Genomic DNA, 21,943 nt, shown 5'->3' with positions numbered 1-21,943 from the left:
GGTATAACTCTTGCTGTTGACTATGCACGATGTCTCTGCTTGAATTTGGCAGTCCTTAAATGAGTAAGACTTAACATTGCAAAAGGACTTGTTTGGGATTATGGTGTTAGGTGTTTTTAAAATCAAAATCAAAATTAAGTTTTTACTACCCTCCAGCTTGACAACATCCTGTCTGATTTCCTTCATATTTCCTAGGACTGTCTGAGGTTTCAAACAAAGTCTGAGAAATTTCAAACCAAAAGAAAGGCTATTTTTTTTGGTGGTCTTGCACATCACCGTCAGAAGTGGGCCAGACGAGTGCATGAATGGATCTCAGAAGTTTGTGTGCCATAAGTGGGGAAATGGCTTCTAAACTAAGAAATTTGAGTCAAGACTCCTTAGCTAGGTATGGTGGTTAAAAATAGATACTTGAGTTGTCATTATTTGTGGTGTCATTTTTTAAACAAAAAATGAGTCAGCGATGAAGCAAGAATAATGGGGAGTTGTGGTCATAGATCTGTTACGAGCATCTTTATCCTTGTTTTCAGCTCTGTTTTCCCACTGTTCCAGTTTCCCTAACACCAAACGGCCATAATGGTACCTTTCTAGCATCATGAGAATATTCAAAATGAGTTCTACACAGCAGAATAAGACAAGGCAGTTTAAGACAATGCTTTCTTGAATCTTGTTTTTTCTTTAATCATCAATTGGCCCTTGACTCTTAGGTTGAAAACAGGTTACATATACCAGTAAATGAATTTTGCTTAATGTCTTACTAGAAAGATCTCATTGAAATTTATAGATAAAATATTAGAGGTCTGATCTGCAGTTCAGACTTGAACTTGGAGATTTAGAATCCTTTACCTGGTTTCAACAGCAGAAATGTTCAAGCAATAAATGACATTAATGGTTTTATAGTCCTAAAAAGATCCGCATTAATCAATCACTGTAGTAAATCCTCAAAGCATCCTTCCTTTCACCAGGTATACAACATTGCAGTCTGCCTGCCATACGTGTTTAGAAACCCACAGCCTGCTAATGCGATTGAGGTCTGTCCCAATATGTGCAATGAATCAAGACACCAGGAGAAGTTAGGGGTTTGCACCCTGTGTGGGGTACCAGAACTCTCTGATGGCCTGGCAGTAACATCTGCCTGAGGTTCTGAAGCAAAGGGAGAACCTGGCTATTTTGGTACTGTACTGGGTCTGGCTGGAATGTTAACTTTCCCGGCAGCAGCCCATTCAGTGCCGTACTCTGTACTTGTAGCTGGAACAGCAGTGTTATCACACCAGCGTTGTGTCTACTGCTGAGCAGCAGTGGCACAGCATTGGGCCTTTCTCTAACCCTCCTAGGGGGTGGGCAAAAAGTGAGGAGAGAAACATCACTAGGGCAGCTGACCTAAACCAATCAAAGGGATATTCCATACCATGTGGTGTCACACTCAGCAATAAAAGGTGGAAACAGGAAGAAGAGGGAAGGGAGGGGTGGGCTCTCGTTGAGAAGACATCGGTCCTCCTCTCGAACACCGGCTGCGTGCGTTGAGGCCTTGCTTCAAGGACGTGGTCAATCATCGCTCATTTGTGGGAAGTAGAGAGTAATTTCTTTCCTCTGCACTTCCATATAGCTTTCATTTATTTTGTTTGTTTGTTTTCCTCCCTTTTTCCCCTTTCCCTTTTATTTTCCCCTTAGTTAAGTTGTTTAGTTCATGGTAGTCTTTATTTAATTATTATAATTATTTCCATTTAATTAAATTATCCTTATCTCAACCCGTGAGTTGTTCTTTGCTTTACTTCTCCCCCTCCTTATCTAAAGGAGGGGGAGTGAGAGAGCGGTTGTGGGGTTTAGCTGCCCAGCACGGTAAAACCACCACAGGTACACATTGTAAGCAGCACACTGCTTCTGAATTAGGAGTGATTTCTTTAGGATGCAGGAGAGAAGACTTAGAATTTTATTATAATGTACTTGTGTCTGTGAAAAATGTCTTTTAAATATTTTAAATGAGTGCTACTGCCCTGATAATTCTGCTGTTTGCTATTGTTACAGGTTTTGAATAATTACTAGTCTTCAGTGTCATCTAAAACCACTTGATTTGTGTTCAGGAAAAAAAAAAACACACATGAGAAAGCATTGATTTTGACAACAACTGTCAGCAGATGATAATGGAAATGATTTATAATCTCATTCAAGAAAAATTGAATGCATGTGTTCACCACTCTTTTCTAATTATTATATTGCTGTTATTTACAAAATAGAAGGTCATTCGGACCTCTGTGGAGGTCTTGACATTGTTATTGACATATTTAGTTAGTGATTGAAAAAACCTACTGAATTATTTATGCTACTATGATGATGTGAAAGTATCATGGTCTTCTGATCTCCTACATAATTTTGATTAATTTTCCAAATTTCTTTTGGAAGAGAAAGTTGAGGCATTTTGCCTATTGAACTAAATGCTCATGGTGATGGTGAACAGAAGCAAAAATGTCTTAGAAGGATTTATATGTTTTGCCAAAAGTTGATGAACCTTGGTTTTGTTGCACTTAATTACAATTTTAGGCAAATGTTTTCTATGTAGGTATAACAATGCTCCAAATAAATAACACATATTTGACCCTTCTCATATAAGATCTGTGTCACGTTTGTAGCATTAACCCATTGTAATAGAGATGCTTTTTCCTGTAAATATATCCCTGAGCATACTCAGATGTCTGCTTACAGTAATGGAAACAGTTTTTCTCAAGAAGATGTGGAGTAAATGCTGTGACTTGTTAGGGGATGTTTCCTCCATTTATTTTCATGAAGCTTGGTTCTTAAGATACATCTAATTTCTAGTCCTTCTCTGACTGCAGAGAAAGGGAGAGTTTGGCCAGGAGCTGTCAAGCCTGTGACCCCAAGGTACCTTGTTTCCAACGTGGACGTTCTGCCTGGCCCTTTACCATCCTGGGGCTTGTCCCCAGCTCAGGTAATCCAGCCTTCAAGTCCCCTGAAGGGGAGGAGGGAGCCACAGACAGCACACAATGGCTTTGAGAAGCATTTCAAATATTTTGAGAGCCTGTAAAACAAGAATAGTTATATACTTTGTTTACATAGTTATATAATTAATGTAGTATTTTACAGACACCAAATCAGTGTTAAGTTGTGGAGTAGGCAAACATTAATCTTGTTCTGTCTTAGTGTTCACTGCCTTCTTTTGGATATACTGCATAATACCAACCATGTGAAAACTACTGAGAAAATTCTGTTTGCATTATCTGAAGACTGGAGACACAACACTTCAGTTTAAAGCTGTCTTTAGGAGGAATATGTCGACAGGCCTGCTGGAATGAATATTTCAGTAGTCTGAGCTAGTGTCTAAATACTTCACTGTTGATGCCCACCTCTGAAAGAATGTTAAACTTGAAAATGAAGCTGAATTGCATGCTCATAGAATTTATTGTGCGACCAAGATACCCCTGGCTCAGGTCTGGCTCAGGTTTGTGGTGATTAATTAGAAATTTTTATTTGTTTGTATATAAAGAATGAGTGTTTGCAGTCTACTTGGCCAGTTCTTCAAAATCATTCCTGCATTTTTGTAGTAGTTATAATTGTAATAATGATGAAATAGTTCCCGTTGCAAACAGTGACTTTGGAAGTAGGCCCAGTTTTGGCCAAACCCTTTCTGTAAGGAGTAGCTTACACTTCATTCATTTTATCACAGGGGCATCTTGAGAATCCTGCTGCGGGACAGCTGATGATCAGACTGGCTGCTGTTAGTGCAAAGGGTTCTGTCAAGGAGTAATGTACAGCTAAATGCTGTTAAAGTTAATTTGTTGTTAAAATGTCTTTTTTTTTGTAGCTCCTTGCTATCTTACAATCTCTTACAGAGCGAATGAAAGTGCCACATGTTTTTTTCAGACTAAAGATAGCTAGGGAGGTACCTGTGTCTGAGAGAGGATCTTTTCCAGACCAGGGACCTACCCAAATCAAAGATAGGATCCCTCTGCCTGTCAGTCCCTGCTGTCAGAGGTAACCAGCCTTCATCCCAGCCAGTGACGGAGTGATCTCTGACCGGGCTGGCTCAAAATGAGCCTTGTGTGCTCAGCCCGAGCCTGGCATTGACACTTCCGTGGCTGCTTTGGCTGCAGTGGGCTAAGGAGAACCGCCTCTGGGCTTTTTTATATGTACCCCGGTTTCTGTAAAACATACGATCTTCCTGTGCTTGACTACTGAACCTTTGAAGAACAAACCTCGAAAGGTTGTTGGTGGTTGTGTTGTGAGCTTGCAGTGGTAGAGAAATTCCAGCAGTATTTTGGTAATTGCTTTCGCTTCACAATGGGAATAAATAATAAACACATAACATGCAATACCATTTTGATACACTGTAATTAATTTGAAAAGTGATAAGAGAAATTTGAATTGAAAATCTTTTAATTGATTTTCTTCATATGCTAACTTTAAGGTTACCTAATCTTTCTGAGAGCTTTTCAAATGACTCACTTGGATTGATTCCCAATGGAATTTTCCTTCCACACTAGATTATTGTAATTAATTTAACAAATTGAGCTTAGCCTTTCCAGGCTGTCAATATCTATGGACAGATGTCCCAATAGTGGCTGACTGTCAGGAGTGATTGGAGCTGAACCTTGGGGTTGTTACGGGGGAGAAGGGGCGTGCTCATTACTCCTCAGGTACTGTTCATATATTATTCATATATTTATTGTTCATATGTCTAACCATTGGTTATTAAGGGTGTTGTAGAATAAGGCACCAAATTCTCACTGCTCTTAATTTGAGTTTTTAATGTGGGAGAAGGCCTTGAAGAATGTGATTCATTCAAGAAGCTGCTGGAGGACTTGACCATCGCATGCACCCTGTTGATGCCTGAAAAGTTGCCTCTTACACTGCAGACAGCGCCTACAAAAGACAACAATGTCTATTCACATAAACCCAAAGCCTCCTAATACAGTGCTTGCTTTTCTCTTTTCAAGAACCAATTTCAGGGCTGTTTGCAGAATACTCCAGAACAGGGTTTTTAAGTAATGCTTTTTATAAGGGCATCCAGGAGTGCTGCTTGGCCTTGTAAAGCAACAGATTGGACTCTTTTTAGAAATGTGCAAGAGGAGGTTGATTACAGCTGTGTAAATTGTTCTCCTGTAAGTTGTGTGTGCTTGAAACCTGCCCCTTTTTGACTTTGAGAAGCTTGTGAGAGTTGACATCCTATGCAATACTGAAGATCCCTATGACTACCCTACTTCTTCCCAGGCACCCCACTTGTTTGTATGTATACTTGAAAAATGACTGCACTTCTGAGCTTGGAATGGGGTCTGCGTACCTGCTTACTAGTCCAGCTCCCTACATGGTTGAACCTACCATGCCATTAGGTCCTCTGAGATCTTTCTTGGCTTCTGTTCCTTAGAGAGGAGGAAATAACTGTGCTTTTCTGTAATGGAGATGTTACAATTTGTGAATGTCTGTAATGATACATGCTTTTCAGTGGAGAGACTTAGGAAGCACTTGAGTTACAGGTTTGTGATTCGCACCTGCCCATTCTGTACTAGCATGACAGTTTCGTTCCTGTTCTGGGTAAGCATTGCCTCAGCAATGCTTATTGTTGTATGGCTGAAGTATAACTCATTTCTGGTCTTCTTTAATCTTCCCTTGACCTTGAAATGACTGCCTGAAGTTTATAGCCCACTTTTTAGACAGGGAATTTATTAGAACTTTCTGGATTTACTGATTTCATCTCCTAGCTTTCTGAGGTTCTAAATAACCCTTACACTCTGTTTATCCCTTTTATATGGGACATACAGTTCCTAGAGAAAAACTGTGAGGATCTTAAACGATATTGTCAAACAACTCTGCAAGCTGGCATCCAAATGTTCTTACAGTTATCTTTTCCAAACCTTGCTGAGACAGGAAGCAGCAGTATCAGTGTTAGCAGTAGTGACAGACTTCTGCAGTTAGTGAGAAGCAAGAAAGTATTCTCAGATTGGTAGCTGAAGTGTCTTATCCCTCTGTCATTTTAGAGGAGGCTGAATTTCCTTGGGTTTGGGTGCAGAACAGTAGCACACCAAAGCATGCAAGGTCATTGAAATGGTTGGGTTTAAATGAGGGAACTCAAATCAGATTTCAGTGTCAATTAATCCATATCAGAAATAAATTTCCATTACTTCTGCATTCTTGCTACAACATTGCTACTTTCCTGTTGATTTTTCTTTTTTTCTTTTTTCTTTTTTTTTTCTCGGATTGTTTGAACAGGATGGTGAGATGTGCGTAAGTGTAACAGGAGCCCAGATGTTTCATGAAGGTACAGGATGATCTATATCTCAGTATCTTTGTAGTCATCCATCATTTTTCAGGATTTGTTTCTTGTAGTTTCCTAATGTGAGCTTTTCTTCTTACAGCACTTTGTTGCGTATGTTTCTGGCTCATTTGTATCTTGATTGCAAAATTGAACCTAGAAATACTGCTGTAATTCAAGTCATGATTAAAACCAAGTATTTTTTCCGCAGGCAGCAGAACATGCAGAGCCTTGTATTGTCTGGATTTAAGTTTCATGTGTTGGTTCTTTGATGTCTGATTAAGTGTCAACTTCAACAGAAACATTTCCTGCTTCTGAAAAATCTGTAATACTTCTTGGTAGAATCTAGTATCTAATAACAGTTCTCTATCTATCTGCCAATTTTCACAAGACTTGTAGGAAATGGATTTACATTAATCTGTCCAGTAGATAAAAGTTATGAGACACGAGAATATTCACTTGCTAAGTGAAATACAATTCACTCGGGTTAGCAATTGAACTAATTAATCCCATAGTTTGTTTATGTGTGGCTGAACTTTGCTACTAGCAAAATGTGGTGTTTGTAATCTGTAACGTATTACAAAGAGAATATTTAAAAGAAGCCAAAATCAAAAGTTAGTTGCTATCTCTTCTCCTTGTGATATATTTCTTCCCAGCTATTTCCTCTCTTCACTGAGTATAAGATTTTTTTTCAATGAACTGCAGACAGTGGTGATGAGCAAATTGTGCGAGGTTTGCCCCTGGCTTACATTTTATCAAACGTGATCCCACTCATCTTGTGAGCATTGGAAATGAACGTTTCGCAGTAATGTGAGAGCGATATGTGTCAGCCCCTCTGAAGGAGAGAGTACTGTATTTGCATCATGAATTTTGGTCATTGGCTTGGTCAGCAGAAAATAACAAGGTTTTTGTTGGTGTCTTCTGGCATTTTGGTGACCTAGTGATAAGGGTGTGTCTGACTCAAGCAAAATGAGTTCTAACAGCAGGCATGTAAGTCTGAGAATTGAAGCCTCATTGCCCCATAACTCATCATTTCTTACTTCCCTCACTTCAGACTTGGCAGCTGGAAGCAGCAAACCCCACTTGTAATCAGAAGCGCAGTGGTGGGGTGGTGTGCGGTCCCGCTGCCGGCGGGGTGTGGTGTGGCAGAGTGCTCAGCCAGGCTCTGGGTTTTTGCAGAGCAGGACTGGGTTACAGCTTGGGGAAAAAAGTCTGCTGGAAAATGTATCAGCATTTCAGTATTAACTCCAAGCTCGATCACTGGAAAATCTTGTAATTTAAAATACTAAGCTTCCCATTACAAAATCAAAGAAAATTACTCTCTGAACTGGTGAAAAGGTCTCTTGCTTCAGGGAGATAAGATGCTCTCAGTATCTAGAAGGGCATGACATTTTTCCCTTGTTTGATTGTATTAGGTATATTAAATATGACCTCAATGTTTAAGGTTGCTCAAGCTGCAAGAGTTCAAAAGATTTCAAATGAGATTTTTTTCAATTTATTTTGTTAAACCTTTGCAATAATTGTAAATAGTCATCCTTTTAAAGAACAAATATTAAGAGGTCAAATAATCCATATATACATATATATGAGTCTGTATTCCATTACAAAGAAGAGTTCACAGGAGAAGAAATGTAGCTAGTGCTTGTTGGAAAGATACGTAAGTAGAATCATTGGTGTGTAAGTTTAAAAAAAAAAAAACAAAACAAAGCTTCAAGCCTAATGAAAGTGAATATAATTGTGGAACATCAAGTATTCAGATGATGATGTACGAGGAATACTAGTTTTCAGCTGTAGGTGTTCGCTGTTAGAGGCTAGACATGATTAAATATCATCCAAGAGAACAAGACAAATGACCTTAGTAGTGTGATTTTCTTTCAGTAATATAAGATTGTCAGGCTTATTTTCAAGTTTAAAAATCACAGAAGTAAATTAACTTAGTCATTCTTTATGTTGATTCTTGAGTATTCTGAGATAACTAAAAGTTGAATTTAGGAAAAGAGCAGTGGGTTTTCTGTTTCTAGACTTTTTTGTTGTTAAATTTTTTTCATGGGTGTCTCTAGTTCTGTACAACTGATGTTTGGTAGTTCTCTTATCTTTCCTAATATTAGGTATTTTTTGTTTCTGTGTCAAATTCTAATGTTCGCCAGTGTCAGTAGAGGAGTCTCAGCTTTTATTAAAAACAAAACAACAATGACTAAAGACTTTGCACTTAGTTGGAGGTAACATGGAAGTAGTAAGTAATGCGTACAAGGAAATATATTTTAGAAAATCCAGTCCCAGTTTCTAGTTGCAGTGTTTTTCCTTTTGGTGGTGACATTGGATTCATGAGCTCTGAGGGAAACTGATGGTGTAGACATCAGGATGAGAGAACATCCCTCCATGTTCTTACAGTTCTGGCAGGTGGGTTGTAGCAGTAGAACCCCTGTATTCCAGTCCCAGAAAACACCATATTGTATCTTAAATGACATTCCTTATGCTTTTTGGCATACACCACCACATTAACTTATTTTTCATAAATACCTTAGCTGGAAGTTTAAGATGATTTTCTGTACAGGAGGGTGCTCTCTACTATCAACTTTGTGACTGCCAAAGTTTACCTAGTAAAATTTAGCCTTTTATCATATTTTACTTTGCAGAAAACTGTATGTTTCAATGAGATGTTAAAGTCAGACCACATAAAGAAAAATACAATTAGATTTCTCTTCAACTCATCCAAAATCTGAGTTCTAGCAACTGGAAGTAACTCAAGAGCCACAGGAGGGTTTGATCTTTGCATGCAGACACCTGCTGTTCTTACCTTCATGGGTGCAAGTTTTCAAACCATCTGTACAAACCAGAGTAGCAGAGGTGGGATGAAATCCCCTGAAATCCCCTGTCCTTGCAGAAGCAGAGGGGAAGAATGAAGATCTGGTGATTACGGTAACACGAAGAGCTTCCTGCTGGGACAGGTGGGAAGAGAAGCTACAGAAGGGCTTCCAGCATCTCTGCTGGAACTGAACAGGCCCCTGTGGCAATGGTGGAAGAAGCCTGATGAGCTGGGCTTGGGCTGAGCTGCTGATGGAGGCCAGGGCATCCACCTGCACACAAAGCCAAGTAGTTTAATCTGGGGAGCATTTCCAGTGATTCTTGGCATACTGTTCAGAAGAGAGGCATTGAAAAGCCTGCAAGCCGCCCCCCCCCCAAAAATAAATAAATAAATAAATAAATAAATAATGTGACCTTGTGACCTTCTGTTCTTCTGTTTCATCAGATGGTCAGATGGTTCATTCACATTCTTTTTAATGGAGTAGGACTGGTAAAAATTTTCCACTGAGAAATACTTCTTGCTCAAGTGTTGTGGTTTTGTTAGATTTGCAGGAAGATGGAAGTATTGGTTTAAAAAGAAAACCCAAAAGTTAAGGTTTGGCAAGTTAAACAGTCATTTTATTTCTGTGGTCTCAAAAATACAAATCAAAACAAAGAGAGTATTATCATTTGGCTGCTTAAACTATTGATTCATAATAAAAATGATGACTCTAAATCTCTCTGAAATTCTCAGAGAAAAGCCAAAAAAAACCCCTTGAATTCTTCATCACCCATGTGTATGAGAACAACCTTGCTTTTGCAAACTGCTCTCTCAGTTGGTTAAAGCTGTCTTAATCCACAGTGACGTGATTTGAGATGTACGTAATGTGAAGATCTGAACATTAGTTACATGATGTAATCCAAGATGGATCTTGCAGAAATATGTGTTGGCAATTTGGTGCTGGCAATGTAGCCCAGCTGACCCCTCTCTCCAGCTCCAGAGGGTTTGAAAGAACATATTTGTTGTATATTTTCATTTGCGGAGTGTTTTCATTAATTCTTTCAGAAGTTTAAAAAGAATGGAAATAAAATATTTTATTTCACGAAGTTGTGTTTTAAAGCAATGTGGAGGTGTTCCCTGGTGAGACCAGAACAAGATACACAGTGCTCGGTGCTGAGTGAGGGGACTGGTTCCTATTCTGACCATGGACGGCATGTCAGTGTTAATCCAATATCTGGCATTTAGTTGCTAGATTTGGATCCCTCACAGCATATTATATTAGACCGAGCTGTAACATATACACCCAAGACTGATGTTAGATGTCACGCTCGTACAAATTCCCACTTGTCATATTTGATTTGTCTGTTTTGTCAGAGGAAAATATCTTCTAGATTTACATCACAGTAGATTTCCAGGAGGAGATGGGAGAGAGAAAATTGTCCTGTACTGCCACAGACACACCCATATGCAACATAGTGGTGCAAAGGGGCAGAGAAAAAATTATTTGAAGACTTTGGTGTTCTGGAATATTCAGCAGATAGTCAGCCAGGACTTGATAAGGATTTTATAGTTGTGGTGAAGTAGAGAGACGAGCAATAATTTGTCTTCTCTGGGTTATAAAGGAAAACTGGAGAAGGGATACCAAATTCAGCACTGCGTGGGATGATGGATTCTGTGTGATTAAGGTTTCTAGTAGTGCCATACCGGCAGTAGGATTTTCTTTGTCTTCTTTTTGTGTTTGCTTGAGGATTTAAGTGTAGGTGAAAATGTTATGTATGACTTATTTGTGGATTAGCAGGGAAGAGCTTTGTCTTACTATTGTCACTTAAAGCTGTTAGAGCAAATAAATGTGGCAGGATGCAGGAGCACTGCCAGATCCACAGTGCACAAAGGATAAATGCAAGCTTGCTTGCTCCTGCTCATGTGTGAAATCCCCTGGGAGGCTCCAGGAAGGGGACAGCAAGGGCAAACGGCTGAGCAGTGTTAGTGCTGAGAACCCAGGATCGAAGGCACTGATAGCTCCCAGGACTGAGTTCTCTTTTGATTCTGTTTCTGCAAGGGAAGTGCACTGACTTTATTGACAGTGATTTGTTCATGCTGAATTCTTCTGCTCGTTGCCTTGTTCTAAGGGAACACTGTCTAGTTAAAGGCTGGAAAGCTCCATTATTTTCTGATTATAAGCCTGTTCAGAATCCAAGTAGGACATAAGACTCTACACTCTGTATATGGGGCAGATGTTTCAGTAAAATTTGTTGACCTTCAAACTCCAGGTATGTTTCTAAATAAAAGTTGGTTTTGACAACACTTCTGTCAATCTCTTGTATAATTGATCTATACTGAAGTGTCACCATTTAAGCCAGTTTTCAGGTGTACTATAATCTGGTATCTAGTGGCTATTGGCTTTTCTTTGCACTGCGTCATAGTTTGGTCATTCTAATGCAGACGGCTAATTTCTAGGTCCTGGAAAGAAGAATAATTTCTTTCTCTCTCCCAGACACCTTCTCTTGCAGTAAACACCAGCCGCAAGGAGCAAGCTGACCTTTGGGCAATTGTAAATCAGTTTCTCCATTCAAACCCAGTTTTCCTTTCCCTTCCTTTCATACAGGTTGATAAAGTGTGTGGACAGCCCAAACAAGAAGGGAACCTGTCATCAGACCATATAGTGACAATGAAGGAAGCGACTGAAACCCAGGCACTTGTGATGGCTCACGCTAGTCTGAACAATAAAAGAAGGTAACCCTAAGTCACAGTTGAATTCAAATGAATTCTGCCTCACAGTTAGTGTTGCTGGTTCCTTATACCAGAGTGTTTCAGCCAGAGATGCAGTTCTGTCATCTTGTCTGTGTGCATTCCAGCTGTTGCTGTCACTGATCGTTACACTGGTATTGCATTGCAGGTCTCTCCAAGAAAAGCTTTTTACAGGCCAGACTTGATGTCATTACTCAGCACCCAGGTGTTCATTATTTCCAGAAGTTTTCAATAAAAATGATGAAAGCTTTTCTGTAGTAAGGTCTGAGTAAATTCTACAGTTGAGTCTGAATTACTTAAAATACAACTGCTCCGAAGGAGTTGGGCTTATCTGGGGCAGAGATGAGAACGAGAAAGGGGTGAAAAGGCAAGATTGATTGCCATAACACAAAGTCCCTGATTTCACAGGGTTGGGGAGGAAGTAGCAGGTTCTCCCTTCTCACTGATGTAGGCAATAAGATCCCTTGTGTGGCTCCTGGATTGGCTTTCTGTAAATTTTAAGTGGGGAGGAAAGGATGTCTTTGCAATGCTGCTGTTGATACATGAGTAGATGTCAGAGCTAACTGACTATAAAATCACAATGACATATTTTTGGCTAACATGCTGTTCTCAGTAACACCAGTGTAAATCTGGAACAACTTCAGTAAAGTGAGTGAAATCATGCTGGGCATACACATCTAGCTAAGAACAGTGTCTGGTCTTCCCAGGGAGCCTCTGTGTGTCCCTGTATGTTGATAACTGACATTAAAATTTACATAGTTTGGGTTCAGGTGTCCAAGTTGTGAAGATGAGGTTTTTATCCATTGCTATTTTGTCGTCTGAACTTACATGAACAAAGAACTGTTTTAATTAAGTGACAGCAAGAAGTTAATTTTTTTTGAGTGATAGCAGTATTTTTATCCTTTTGTAATTAAAACGTAACTTTTTGTGCTAGTGCTTGGAACTTACAATTTTTAACCATGCAAATTGAATATCAAAGTACAGAGCGTTAAGAAAATCAATAAGTTCAGCAGTAATAGTCCAAAGAATAATTACAGTGCAATTAACAAAATATGTTTTTAAAAATACAGGGTTCTTGGCCTGTCTTCTGTATAATACACGGACTTTGCTGGGACTTACATCCTGGCAACCGAAAAGGCAAAATTAGCAGTCTGTTAGGGAGATAGGAATTGGTGTCTTCAGTGGCATGACAGCAGTTCTTTCTCACCTGGAGATCTGCTCCCTTCCCAACCATCTAGAATTATTGAGATGTTAGCCTTTTAAAATGTGAGACCTGTAGATGGAAAAGAAAATATATTAAACCTAATTTGTTATAAGTAGACTTTCTCAAAATTGTACACTAAAAATTAAATTATCCAAAACATCTAAACTAAACTAAGGCCACCCTTTCAGAATTAGGATAAAGTGTTGCTAAAATATAGTATTGATAAGTATTGTGGAGAGCCCATGCACCAAAAGTTAATGATGGAGCCATAATTAGTAGGAAGTGAAGAATGTTTTCCATAACTTGCTATAAAACACGTCACAAAGCTTGTACTTTGCTTCTGTGATTGTGAAGCAGTAAACAGAATGAAATACACAGTGACTGGCTGCTGTTGTTTGCCATTTATCATTTAATCACACATATCAATAAAAAGTAATTTTAGGTAATAAAATTTTATAATAAAGGGTAAACTCATCACTGCAGCGGGTTGTACAAAAGGTACTTAGTGACAGATAACCGCTGCAGGGGGATCTAGGTTATGAGAGTAATTACATGAATCTTTTTTGGTGCTGTTCCTTCTGGCAATCTGGAAAATAAGGAGCAATTATGTCAGCTGTCAGTTTAGGTCCTAGGTCACACTGGGAATTGGCCCGATTGAGTCCCAGTGTGTTGGTCAGTGTCACAAATAGTCCCTCCAAATGATCCTTTATTCAGGTGGGATATGGAACATGACTCCTGCCTTGCAGAATAGGGAAGGAAAAGCAATGAGCAAGCACTCTTCAAGTGTGTAAAAAAAGCTGTGGCTCATTCCCTTAATGCACCAGAATGTTTTCAAACTCAAGAGAACCAGTCAGGTTAACAGCAGGGCTGTGGGAGAAATCACAACAAAGTTGACTTGCATCTTTGCTGTAGTACCTATTTAAAGATGCCCTTAAAATCTTGGTGCTGAAGTTTACACTTACGTAAGTATATTTGTTCCAAAGGTACTACATCTTTGCAAAGCTGGTTACAGGATCTAGCTCCTTTTCCAAAGAGTGAGAACCTCTGGTTTCACCTGGTCAGTAGAGCCAAAGCTGCTCATGTATTTAAAAACCAGGATGCATGGTCCTGCATGCTCCCTAAATTCATGTAGCAACTGGATCCTCTTTTGGGGTAGTTGAACCCTGTTCTGCTTCTATCAGTGTCATAGGTTCCTGTGAGATTTCTCATCTTTATTTCCACCCCCGTTCCATTCCTGCCTCTTTTTTTTTTTTTTTCTTTTTTTCTTTTTTTTCTTTTTGTTACTATGCAGCACCAAGTGTCAGGGTGTCAGGAAGAAAATACTGTAAGAAGCTGAAATCTCAATAACTGTTGCATGATCTTCTATCAAACCTGTTCTTCTGATTAAGCTGAGAAGTATAGATTTAGAACATTTATTTCTTTTGCATTATGCAGTAGTATTTGGGGATTAACTGAAACTGGCAGAATTGGTGCTGCAGTAATTTTTAATGTGGAGGTTACTATAACATATAGTAGAGATGACGAGAAAATTGAAACCAGATGATGGTCCAGGGAATCTACATGGCATGTACAGAATGTAGATCACTAAATTGGAATGTTATTGCTGAGTTCAGCACAAAGTGCTATTCTGGTCAGGGTTCGGACTCCTGGCAAAGTTGGATACCTGCTTTTTAGTATGGCTGCTGCATGTAATATTTCCAACCGCTAAACGCAGACCGGATAGATCTGTCTATTGAATTATACTATGTTTAAGAAAAATACAATGCGGTATTAGGTCCCTAATTGAAGGAGGCAGGGTTTGAAATAATGTTTTTGAGGGGATTTCTTTGTTACTCTGTAGGCTTGCAGATGTCTTATACATCTTAAAATAAATAATTTTGAGTTTCCTTGAGAATGTTTGAAGTCAAGGTCATCTACTTTATTTAAAAATAACTATTGGTTCAAGCTTCACATGATTTTTTTGAAATGTAAATATTGAAGTGCTAGTACAAAACAGATATTAACGCCAGATGCAAAGAAATTACTGTGGTGAAGAATGAAACATTTCTAGCTGGCCAAAGCAGACGTTTCAGCAAATATGCCCTGATACAAATTTTGATTTAATTTTTTATGGGCTCTGTTGGAACAACTGCTTCAGTGGTGGCAGGTGACAGTTGCCTGATGCTTACTGCAGGTTAGCCCTTTCCTGTGGTCATCCCTGGCCTTCAGCTCCCAGAAAACTGGATGGAAATGCTGCAGTCAGAAGGGTGGCAGACAGCTGCCAAAGGAGGTGCTTTCTGGCCAGTAAGACTTACTAGCTGGACTGGCAACTGTTGTTAAAGCTGTTTGTAGACATGCATTACTCCAGCTGTTGCCATTGCTTTATACATCAGAGTACTGGTTTAAGAAAGAACTAAGTGTGTTACTAAATCTTCAGGTGGAAAACTATCAGGCTGTTAAAGACAATGTTAATCAAGGGACCTCAGGAGATATCAGTGCCACAAAAGGGATTTGTACTGAGTAACTGCCAGGTTTTTTTTCACCGTTTTTCCTCAGATACAACCTTACAGCCTATCTATCCTGCTTTGTAAACAGCTTTTTGTTTTTTTCATTGGTGCAGTCTGTCCAGAACTAAACAGCAAAAGATATCTGTATACGCGTTATTTATTAACAGAGAGCAAATTGCTCATTGCACAAGAAAACAAATGCTACTCATTTGTATCCCCCTTCCCATGGTGCTCATTCTAAACTGTTTCTCATTGTTTTCTTGTATAGCCTCATATATTTGCAGTTCTTCCATTTGGTATCAGTTATGGTTAATTTAAGTCCCGCTGAATTTATTTTCAGCTTTTGGCTGTGTGCTGCATTTGTAATTGTGCTCTTAGTTGAAAAAAAAGGAGAAACAAAATCTCCATTGTATTGTTTCGGTATTGCTTTGACATTTTTAATTGTATCTATGCTTTGGGAAAATCTCATGACAATTTTCCTCCTTATTTGTTTTCTTATATTATCCTATGCATGTGCTTGATGACCTTTCTTTCAAATAATTTTTACTTTTCTCTTTTGTTTCTCATTTCTTTTCCTCATTTGCCTGAACTCCTGCTTCTCCCCTACTCCCCAACCTCTCCTGATTGATGCTTATTCTTCCCGGCCTATTCCAGTTCTCTGCCTCTGAAAGCTTCAAAGAATGACAAATCAAGAAGTTTGAAAAAAATCTCTCGGTAAGAATGAAACCAAGGTGACATACTTTGTTGTCTTTATGCTTTGCTCATCTCCATTGTAAGCTGCTGTTTCAGCTCTAATCTAGGAATTGGTGTACTTACGATTGCTGCTTTTATACAGTAGGGCACAGGGAAACTGTACATTCTCTACCTGGTGCGTTTAGTTTTATACGGACAAAAAGTAAATATTTTCTCTGGTTAAGATTAAGAGTTGGACAACTCTGCATTTGCTGCGATGCTGCTTTGAAATGTCAGAGCCCTACTGCTGAAAATGCAAATGAATTTAAGCCTCTTGGGGTGAGCTGAGTAAGACACGCTTTAGACTCTCTCAAAAGGGTGATCTGTGCCTCCTTCAAAGAAAACTGCATTCTAGAGAATAAATTTGTATTAATCAATCTTTGTATGAATCAATGCTCTCAGGATGATTCTGTCAGGTAGGTGGCCTTCTGTCCAGGCTTAGCTTTACTGTGTAAATGCACAGAGCGCACATCTTTAAGTGAGTGGTCAAGAGTTAGAAATACTGATATTTTTTCCTCGTAAACCCCCAAATTCCTATTTTATTTTTCTCATGATAGCTTCCCTGCATTGTTAGGATAAGCTTGTTCCTTAGGACTATGGGATGACTAATTTATCCAAAGGAGGATTTCACTGCATGTCAGACAAATGGGATGGCTAAAAGCTCAGTGGAAGTGAAGAGATGGTTGTGGGGAAAGATGACCACTGACTAAGCCTGGTAGGGGTAGATACCTGTCAGTGGACCTTAAAGGTGCTGTTGCTCCCAAAAGAGTAATAAGTCCTGACTGTTCAGATGCCATTCTCCAACCCTATCCCCAGGCACCTCTTCTGTGTAGTGCTGTCTTAGAGCCTGCCAGACAGAAGCATAATAAACCAGAATGAGTCCTTTGGCCTTCCAAAAGGAGCTATTGATGGGTTTCAGAGACAGATAGCTCTATGATAGTTCTAGTTCATTTTTTCTGTCCTTATTATCAGTATCTTTAGCCATCCTATACCAAATAGGAGCTTTTAATACTGTGAATGTAGGGTAGTACTCTCAATGTGTGGTGAATTAACACTTGTTTTGTTACAGTTTATTTTTACGGCTGCCTCAGCCAGATACGTATTATGGGCATAACCAGATTATAGAGGCAGCAGTTTGCCCTCAAGACGTTTTTCCATACACACATCATTGGTAACGGTCCGTTTGTGCTAGCCAGGAATTTTGGTTATTCTCCAAAGTGCAGGCACAGCCTCCTCTTAACGGGAACGATGCCAGATTTAACAGGAAAGAAATTTCTTTCCAATATGAACATGACATGGATAGTGATGATGGGGAGGAAATGGCCCCAATACATCCCGAGGAGATGGCTTTCTATACTGTTGTTGCATGTGGGGGGTACTTCATGGCATATTACAGGTTTTGTCATGGGATGTTAGCTTCAGAAAACCTTTCCCACCCAGGAGGATATTGACAGTGTTCTTTATTCATCTCTCACGTGCAGGGAAGGGAGAAATTCCAGTAACAGGGAAGAAAAAACACTCCTTTTAGTGATGTTGTTTTCTCTCTTCTTTTTTTTTTATCTCTTTATCTTGAAACTGGAAATGGACTTCTTTCAAATTTTGAAGTATTAATGTAATTTGTTAAAGTCTACCTTTGTATGAAATTATGTGTATTAACAGCCAACTAAAGCTGGATTATGTTTAGGACTAGAAATACACTAGAAATAAAAAATAATTTGTTTTTTTGACTTCTAATTTCTTGTGGGGTTCTAAACTTTTAATCTTGCGGAGGGCTAAATTGACAGGGGGCTTAAATCATATGTATGGTTTTGTTGTTAAATGTGTTCTTCCTACGTTGCAGAGAATTCATCAATTACATGAAGCGATCCCGAACCTTTTATGCCTCTATAGCAGAAAGGCTGTGTGAGGGAGACCTGGTGATGAAAGACAGCTCAACCTGCTGGAATGGAGAAGATGTTGTAGAAAGGTAAGGTTATGTGTAAAAGCTTTCCTTACTGGTGAAAAAGGTGACTTCATATCCCCTGATGGTTAAGAAGCATTCTGAGATGTTACTGTCATCATTAGGTTTCTCCTTCATAGTGATGCTTAATTGAGCAAGTGTTTTGCTAACCTATATGGTTGTTAATGCTGAGTTTTAGGTATCTGTATTAAATGTAGTAGAACACTTTCTTGAAGGACTCTTTTGAAGGGTTCCTCTATGGAGACAGAGCTCTTTATAGAGACATCCTACCCTGTAACGCTGAGTTAGCAAGGAGTACCTCTATGACTGACTGGAAGTTCCTTCAGGTCTGGTGTTTATACCGTCATTAGTATGGAACTAAATGTTGTATTTGGCCATAAAAAATACACAGCTTTTGCTGCAAAGGTGTCATAGAAATACAGTGGTCACACGATTATATCTTAAAGGATTTCCTTGCCATTTCCTTCGAATATTTCTGACACAGCACTTTGAATAACAACTGGTTTTGGAATTGCCAAAAGTCCTTACCATGGCTTGCTCTGTGGGAGTTCCAGTAAAATAAGAATTAATGAATACAATGTTCTATGTTGATAGATCAGCTAGAAGCACTGCGGTGTGAAAGGATCTTCCTAGTTTGTCAGCCAAATTTTTTCCTCTGTGTGTTATTACAATCTTTCCTACCACCTTTTGGAATCCAAACTGGAAAGTATACTTGCACCCTTCATGAGCTAAACTTTTTACTGTCATTTCTCTTACTCGGTATAACATGAGGCAACATTGCCCCAAGGAGAAAAAGAAGCATTCAGAATGTAACTGTACCTGTTACTATCACTGTCAACGTATATGTCAGTTTTTGTAGTAAGAGTTGGTTGGAACTGTGCCACTGAATGTTTTCCAAAAATGGCATTTTGTTAAGAGACATTCCATGAGATTGTGTTGGCTTTCATGATATTTCCTTTTGAAGTGTATTCTGTGTCCTTAACAGTTTTAGAAGATGAAGTTCTAGCGTCCTGTTTTCTTGCTTTAAAACAATTTTCATTATTGAAAATTGCTTTCTAGAAGTTGTGAAGTAATTTCAATGTGGAACAGAGATGTTACAATTATCGTCTGTCCCATTAAAGGACACACAGCTCTGCTTAGATTTTTCTTATGTAAATAACTTCAGCTTAATTATGTCTAAGATACTCAGAGATAAATACGTGTCTAACGCATTCAAAGAAAACTTTAAAGTTTAATGTTTCAGTACGTACTGGCATTACTAATCAATTGTAGCAGCATATATTTGGATATTTTGACAGTAGTGCAATATTCTAAATATTAATATGTAGCCATTGTAATACTGATGGAAGTTGTTACTGTAAGAGTAACAGAGAGGAAATGGGGAGAACACCAATATCTTTAATAAGTATTTCCATTTCAGAATCCCTTTTGCTGGTAACAAGTTGCTGGATACACAGCTAACTTCTAGAACAAACAGCTTTCATGTGGAGGGAAAAAATAAAGGCAAAAACAAGAAACACATTTTCTATAGCAGCTATCTGAACAAAAATTAAATCAAAATTTAGGTTTAATTTTAGTCTGCGTTTAAAGAATACATTAAAAAAATTGCTACCTAAATTGCTGGTACATGTATTTTAAAAGGACATGAAAGGGAAAGTAGTTTGTTTGTTTGGTTGGTTGGTTGGTAGTCTGTAACTTTCCAAGAGCTGGGGACATGCAGAAAAGTTTCTGGCCTGAAATGGGTAGCAATGTGGAAAAAAGCAGGGAAGAGACTAATGACCCCTGATATTTTGAATAAAAAACAGGGAAAACAAAAAACAAAACAAAAACAAACAAACAAACGAAACAAAACAAAAAAAAACACTCAACCCTGAAATAGATGTTTGTATTAATATATTCCATAGGCAGATTAGGGGGGAAAAAGTTTAAATTCGTATGTTGAACCAGACTGCAACATGTATATATTTATCAGTTATGTCACAGTATTGATCATGCTAGGAGACTCTCTGGACATCCAGCACCGCCAGCCATGCTATACAGCAGCATAAACACGGCACCTGCTAGCTGGCAAATTTTACTCCTGTCATCATCTGTTTGACAGGCTGGACATGTCACGAGTTCTGCCCGTACAAGAAATAAATCTCTTGCCCTGTTGATGCCTAAAGATGCATTTCTCTCTGCTCTTTCTCCTTTCCCAGGAGACTAGGAGATTGAGTATCAGCAGTAGTAAATAGTACTGAACTCAAAATAGAGCCTTATTCTTAACTACATAGATCTCTCCCAGTTAATCTCGCGCTTCTCACATGAACCAGTCAGGGTTACTCGGGATGTGAAAATGGCAAAAAGCACAGTTCCTCTTTCCTTACTGCTTGCTTTCATGTCATAATACTGTCTGAAAGCTGAGTGATATTTATGCTGCACACTAATTGGCTTTTAGGCTCTTCGGGACAAATAAATTCAACCTTTAAAAACAATGTGACACGTGCATGCCATCTGTAACAATATGGAAATTCTGCTCAGAAATGGGGATCATACATGCAATTAGTAAAGAGGGTACTTGATGTCTATCAGAGGATCTAATAAACAGGATTTTCATTGTAGTTTGTTGTTGTAATACTCTGGATTGGGTTTTATCATGTTTAAAGCAGTGCATTAACAGGCAAAATAAAGTTTAAACTGCCAGTAAGTACACAATAAAAGAGCTTGGTTGTTTGCATTGGTTTGAGAATATGCCTCTGGCCTGCTCTTCAGATGGACAGTAGAACAAACCTTCGCTAGGAGTCCTCTAGTGTCACTGCCAGGGCTCTGAAGACAAATATAACATCTGTCCCTAAATTGCTCTTTTGAGTAATTTGGTCTTGGAACAAGATTCCATGTAAGAAATAGTCTGCGAGGTTAATACATGGTCTGAGTACAGAAGGTGTGCAGAGAAGATGAGGTTACCACAGGAAAACTGAAAACAACTATTTTGTGAAATCAGACAAGCTTGGAGAAAAGTGCCTGGAAAATTTCAAAACCATATCAGAGAAGGAGAGGAGAGGAGAAATTGACACTGTAAGCTATTTATTATATGCTGCCTGGACCAGATGCCATTCACCTAAGATCTCTGGAAAGGCTAAAGGGTTGAATAGCTGAATTACTCTTTGTGAATAATTCATTCTGATGCACATGGATGCCCCATCCCTGGAGGTGTCCAAGACCAGCTTGGATGAGGCCCTGGGCAAGCGATCTAGTGGGTGGCATCCCTGCGTATGGCAGGGGGTTGGAACTGGGAGATCTTTAAGGTTCCTTCCTATTCAAGCTGTTCTGGATTCTCTGATTTTCTTAAGACTGTTCCAGTAGCAGATGATGGAAAGATGTAAAATATGAAGCCCTCATAGTTTTTCTTTAAATGGCAAAATAAGGATTTCAGGAGGGTGTGATCATTAAACTCACTACGTAACAAAATCTGGAGAAACAAATGAAACTAAGAGTAGAATCAGTGTATAAGCAAATGAGTGTGATACTTAGAGGAAGAATCAGTGTGTTGAAAGTCTTCAGAAGGAGTTAACAAGCACGTAGACAGGAAAGATTTCTATAGCTGCTTGGATTTTGGATAGGTACTTGATAGGTCCTTCACACAAGACTGGTAGAGATGAGTATAAGGGTAGGAAATAGCTTACAGTGGAAGGTCACTGGTGGCATTGCACAGGGATTTGTGCTGGAGCATGTGCTGTTCATCTGTCATAAGAGACTTGTGGAGAGTAGCAAATACTGAGGTGAAAGTATG

The 21,943-nt window shown here is 38.9% G+C and overlaps 1 protein-coding gene across 2 annotated transcripts in view; it reads left to right on the top strand.

The window, feature by feature from the left end:
- LOC309881459 (glypican-5-like) overlaps positions 1 to 21,943 on the top strand; it is a 369,768-nt gene that overhangs the window by 114,457 nt on the left and 233,368 nt on the right. The window contains exons 4-6 of one of the 2 annotated variants that reach the window (XM_082767439.1): positions 11,650 to 11,777; positions 16,137 to 16,196; positions 18,055 to 18,180. In XM_082767439.1, the coding sequence (XP_082623565.1) occupies positions 11,650 to 11,777; positions 16,137 to 16,196; positions 18,055 to 18,180 (314 nt within the window). The remainder of the gene's footprint in view (positions 1 to 11,649; positions 11,778 to 16,136; positions 16,197 to 18,054; positions 18,181 to 21,943) is intronic. The other variant, XM_082767440.1, reaches the window with a different exon arrangement.

The sequence above is a fragment of the Aythya marila genome, assembly GCF_965140915.1.
Source record: "Aythya marila genome assembly, chromosome: 9".
Lineage (NCBI taxonomy): Eukaryota > Metazoa > Chordata > Aves > Anseriformes > Anatidae > Aythya > Aythya marila.
The sequence above is the reverse complement of the archived record's forward strand: the minus strand, read 5'-3'. Positions and strand labels throughout refer to the sequence as shown.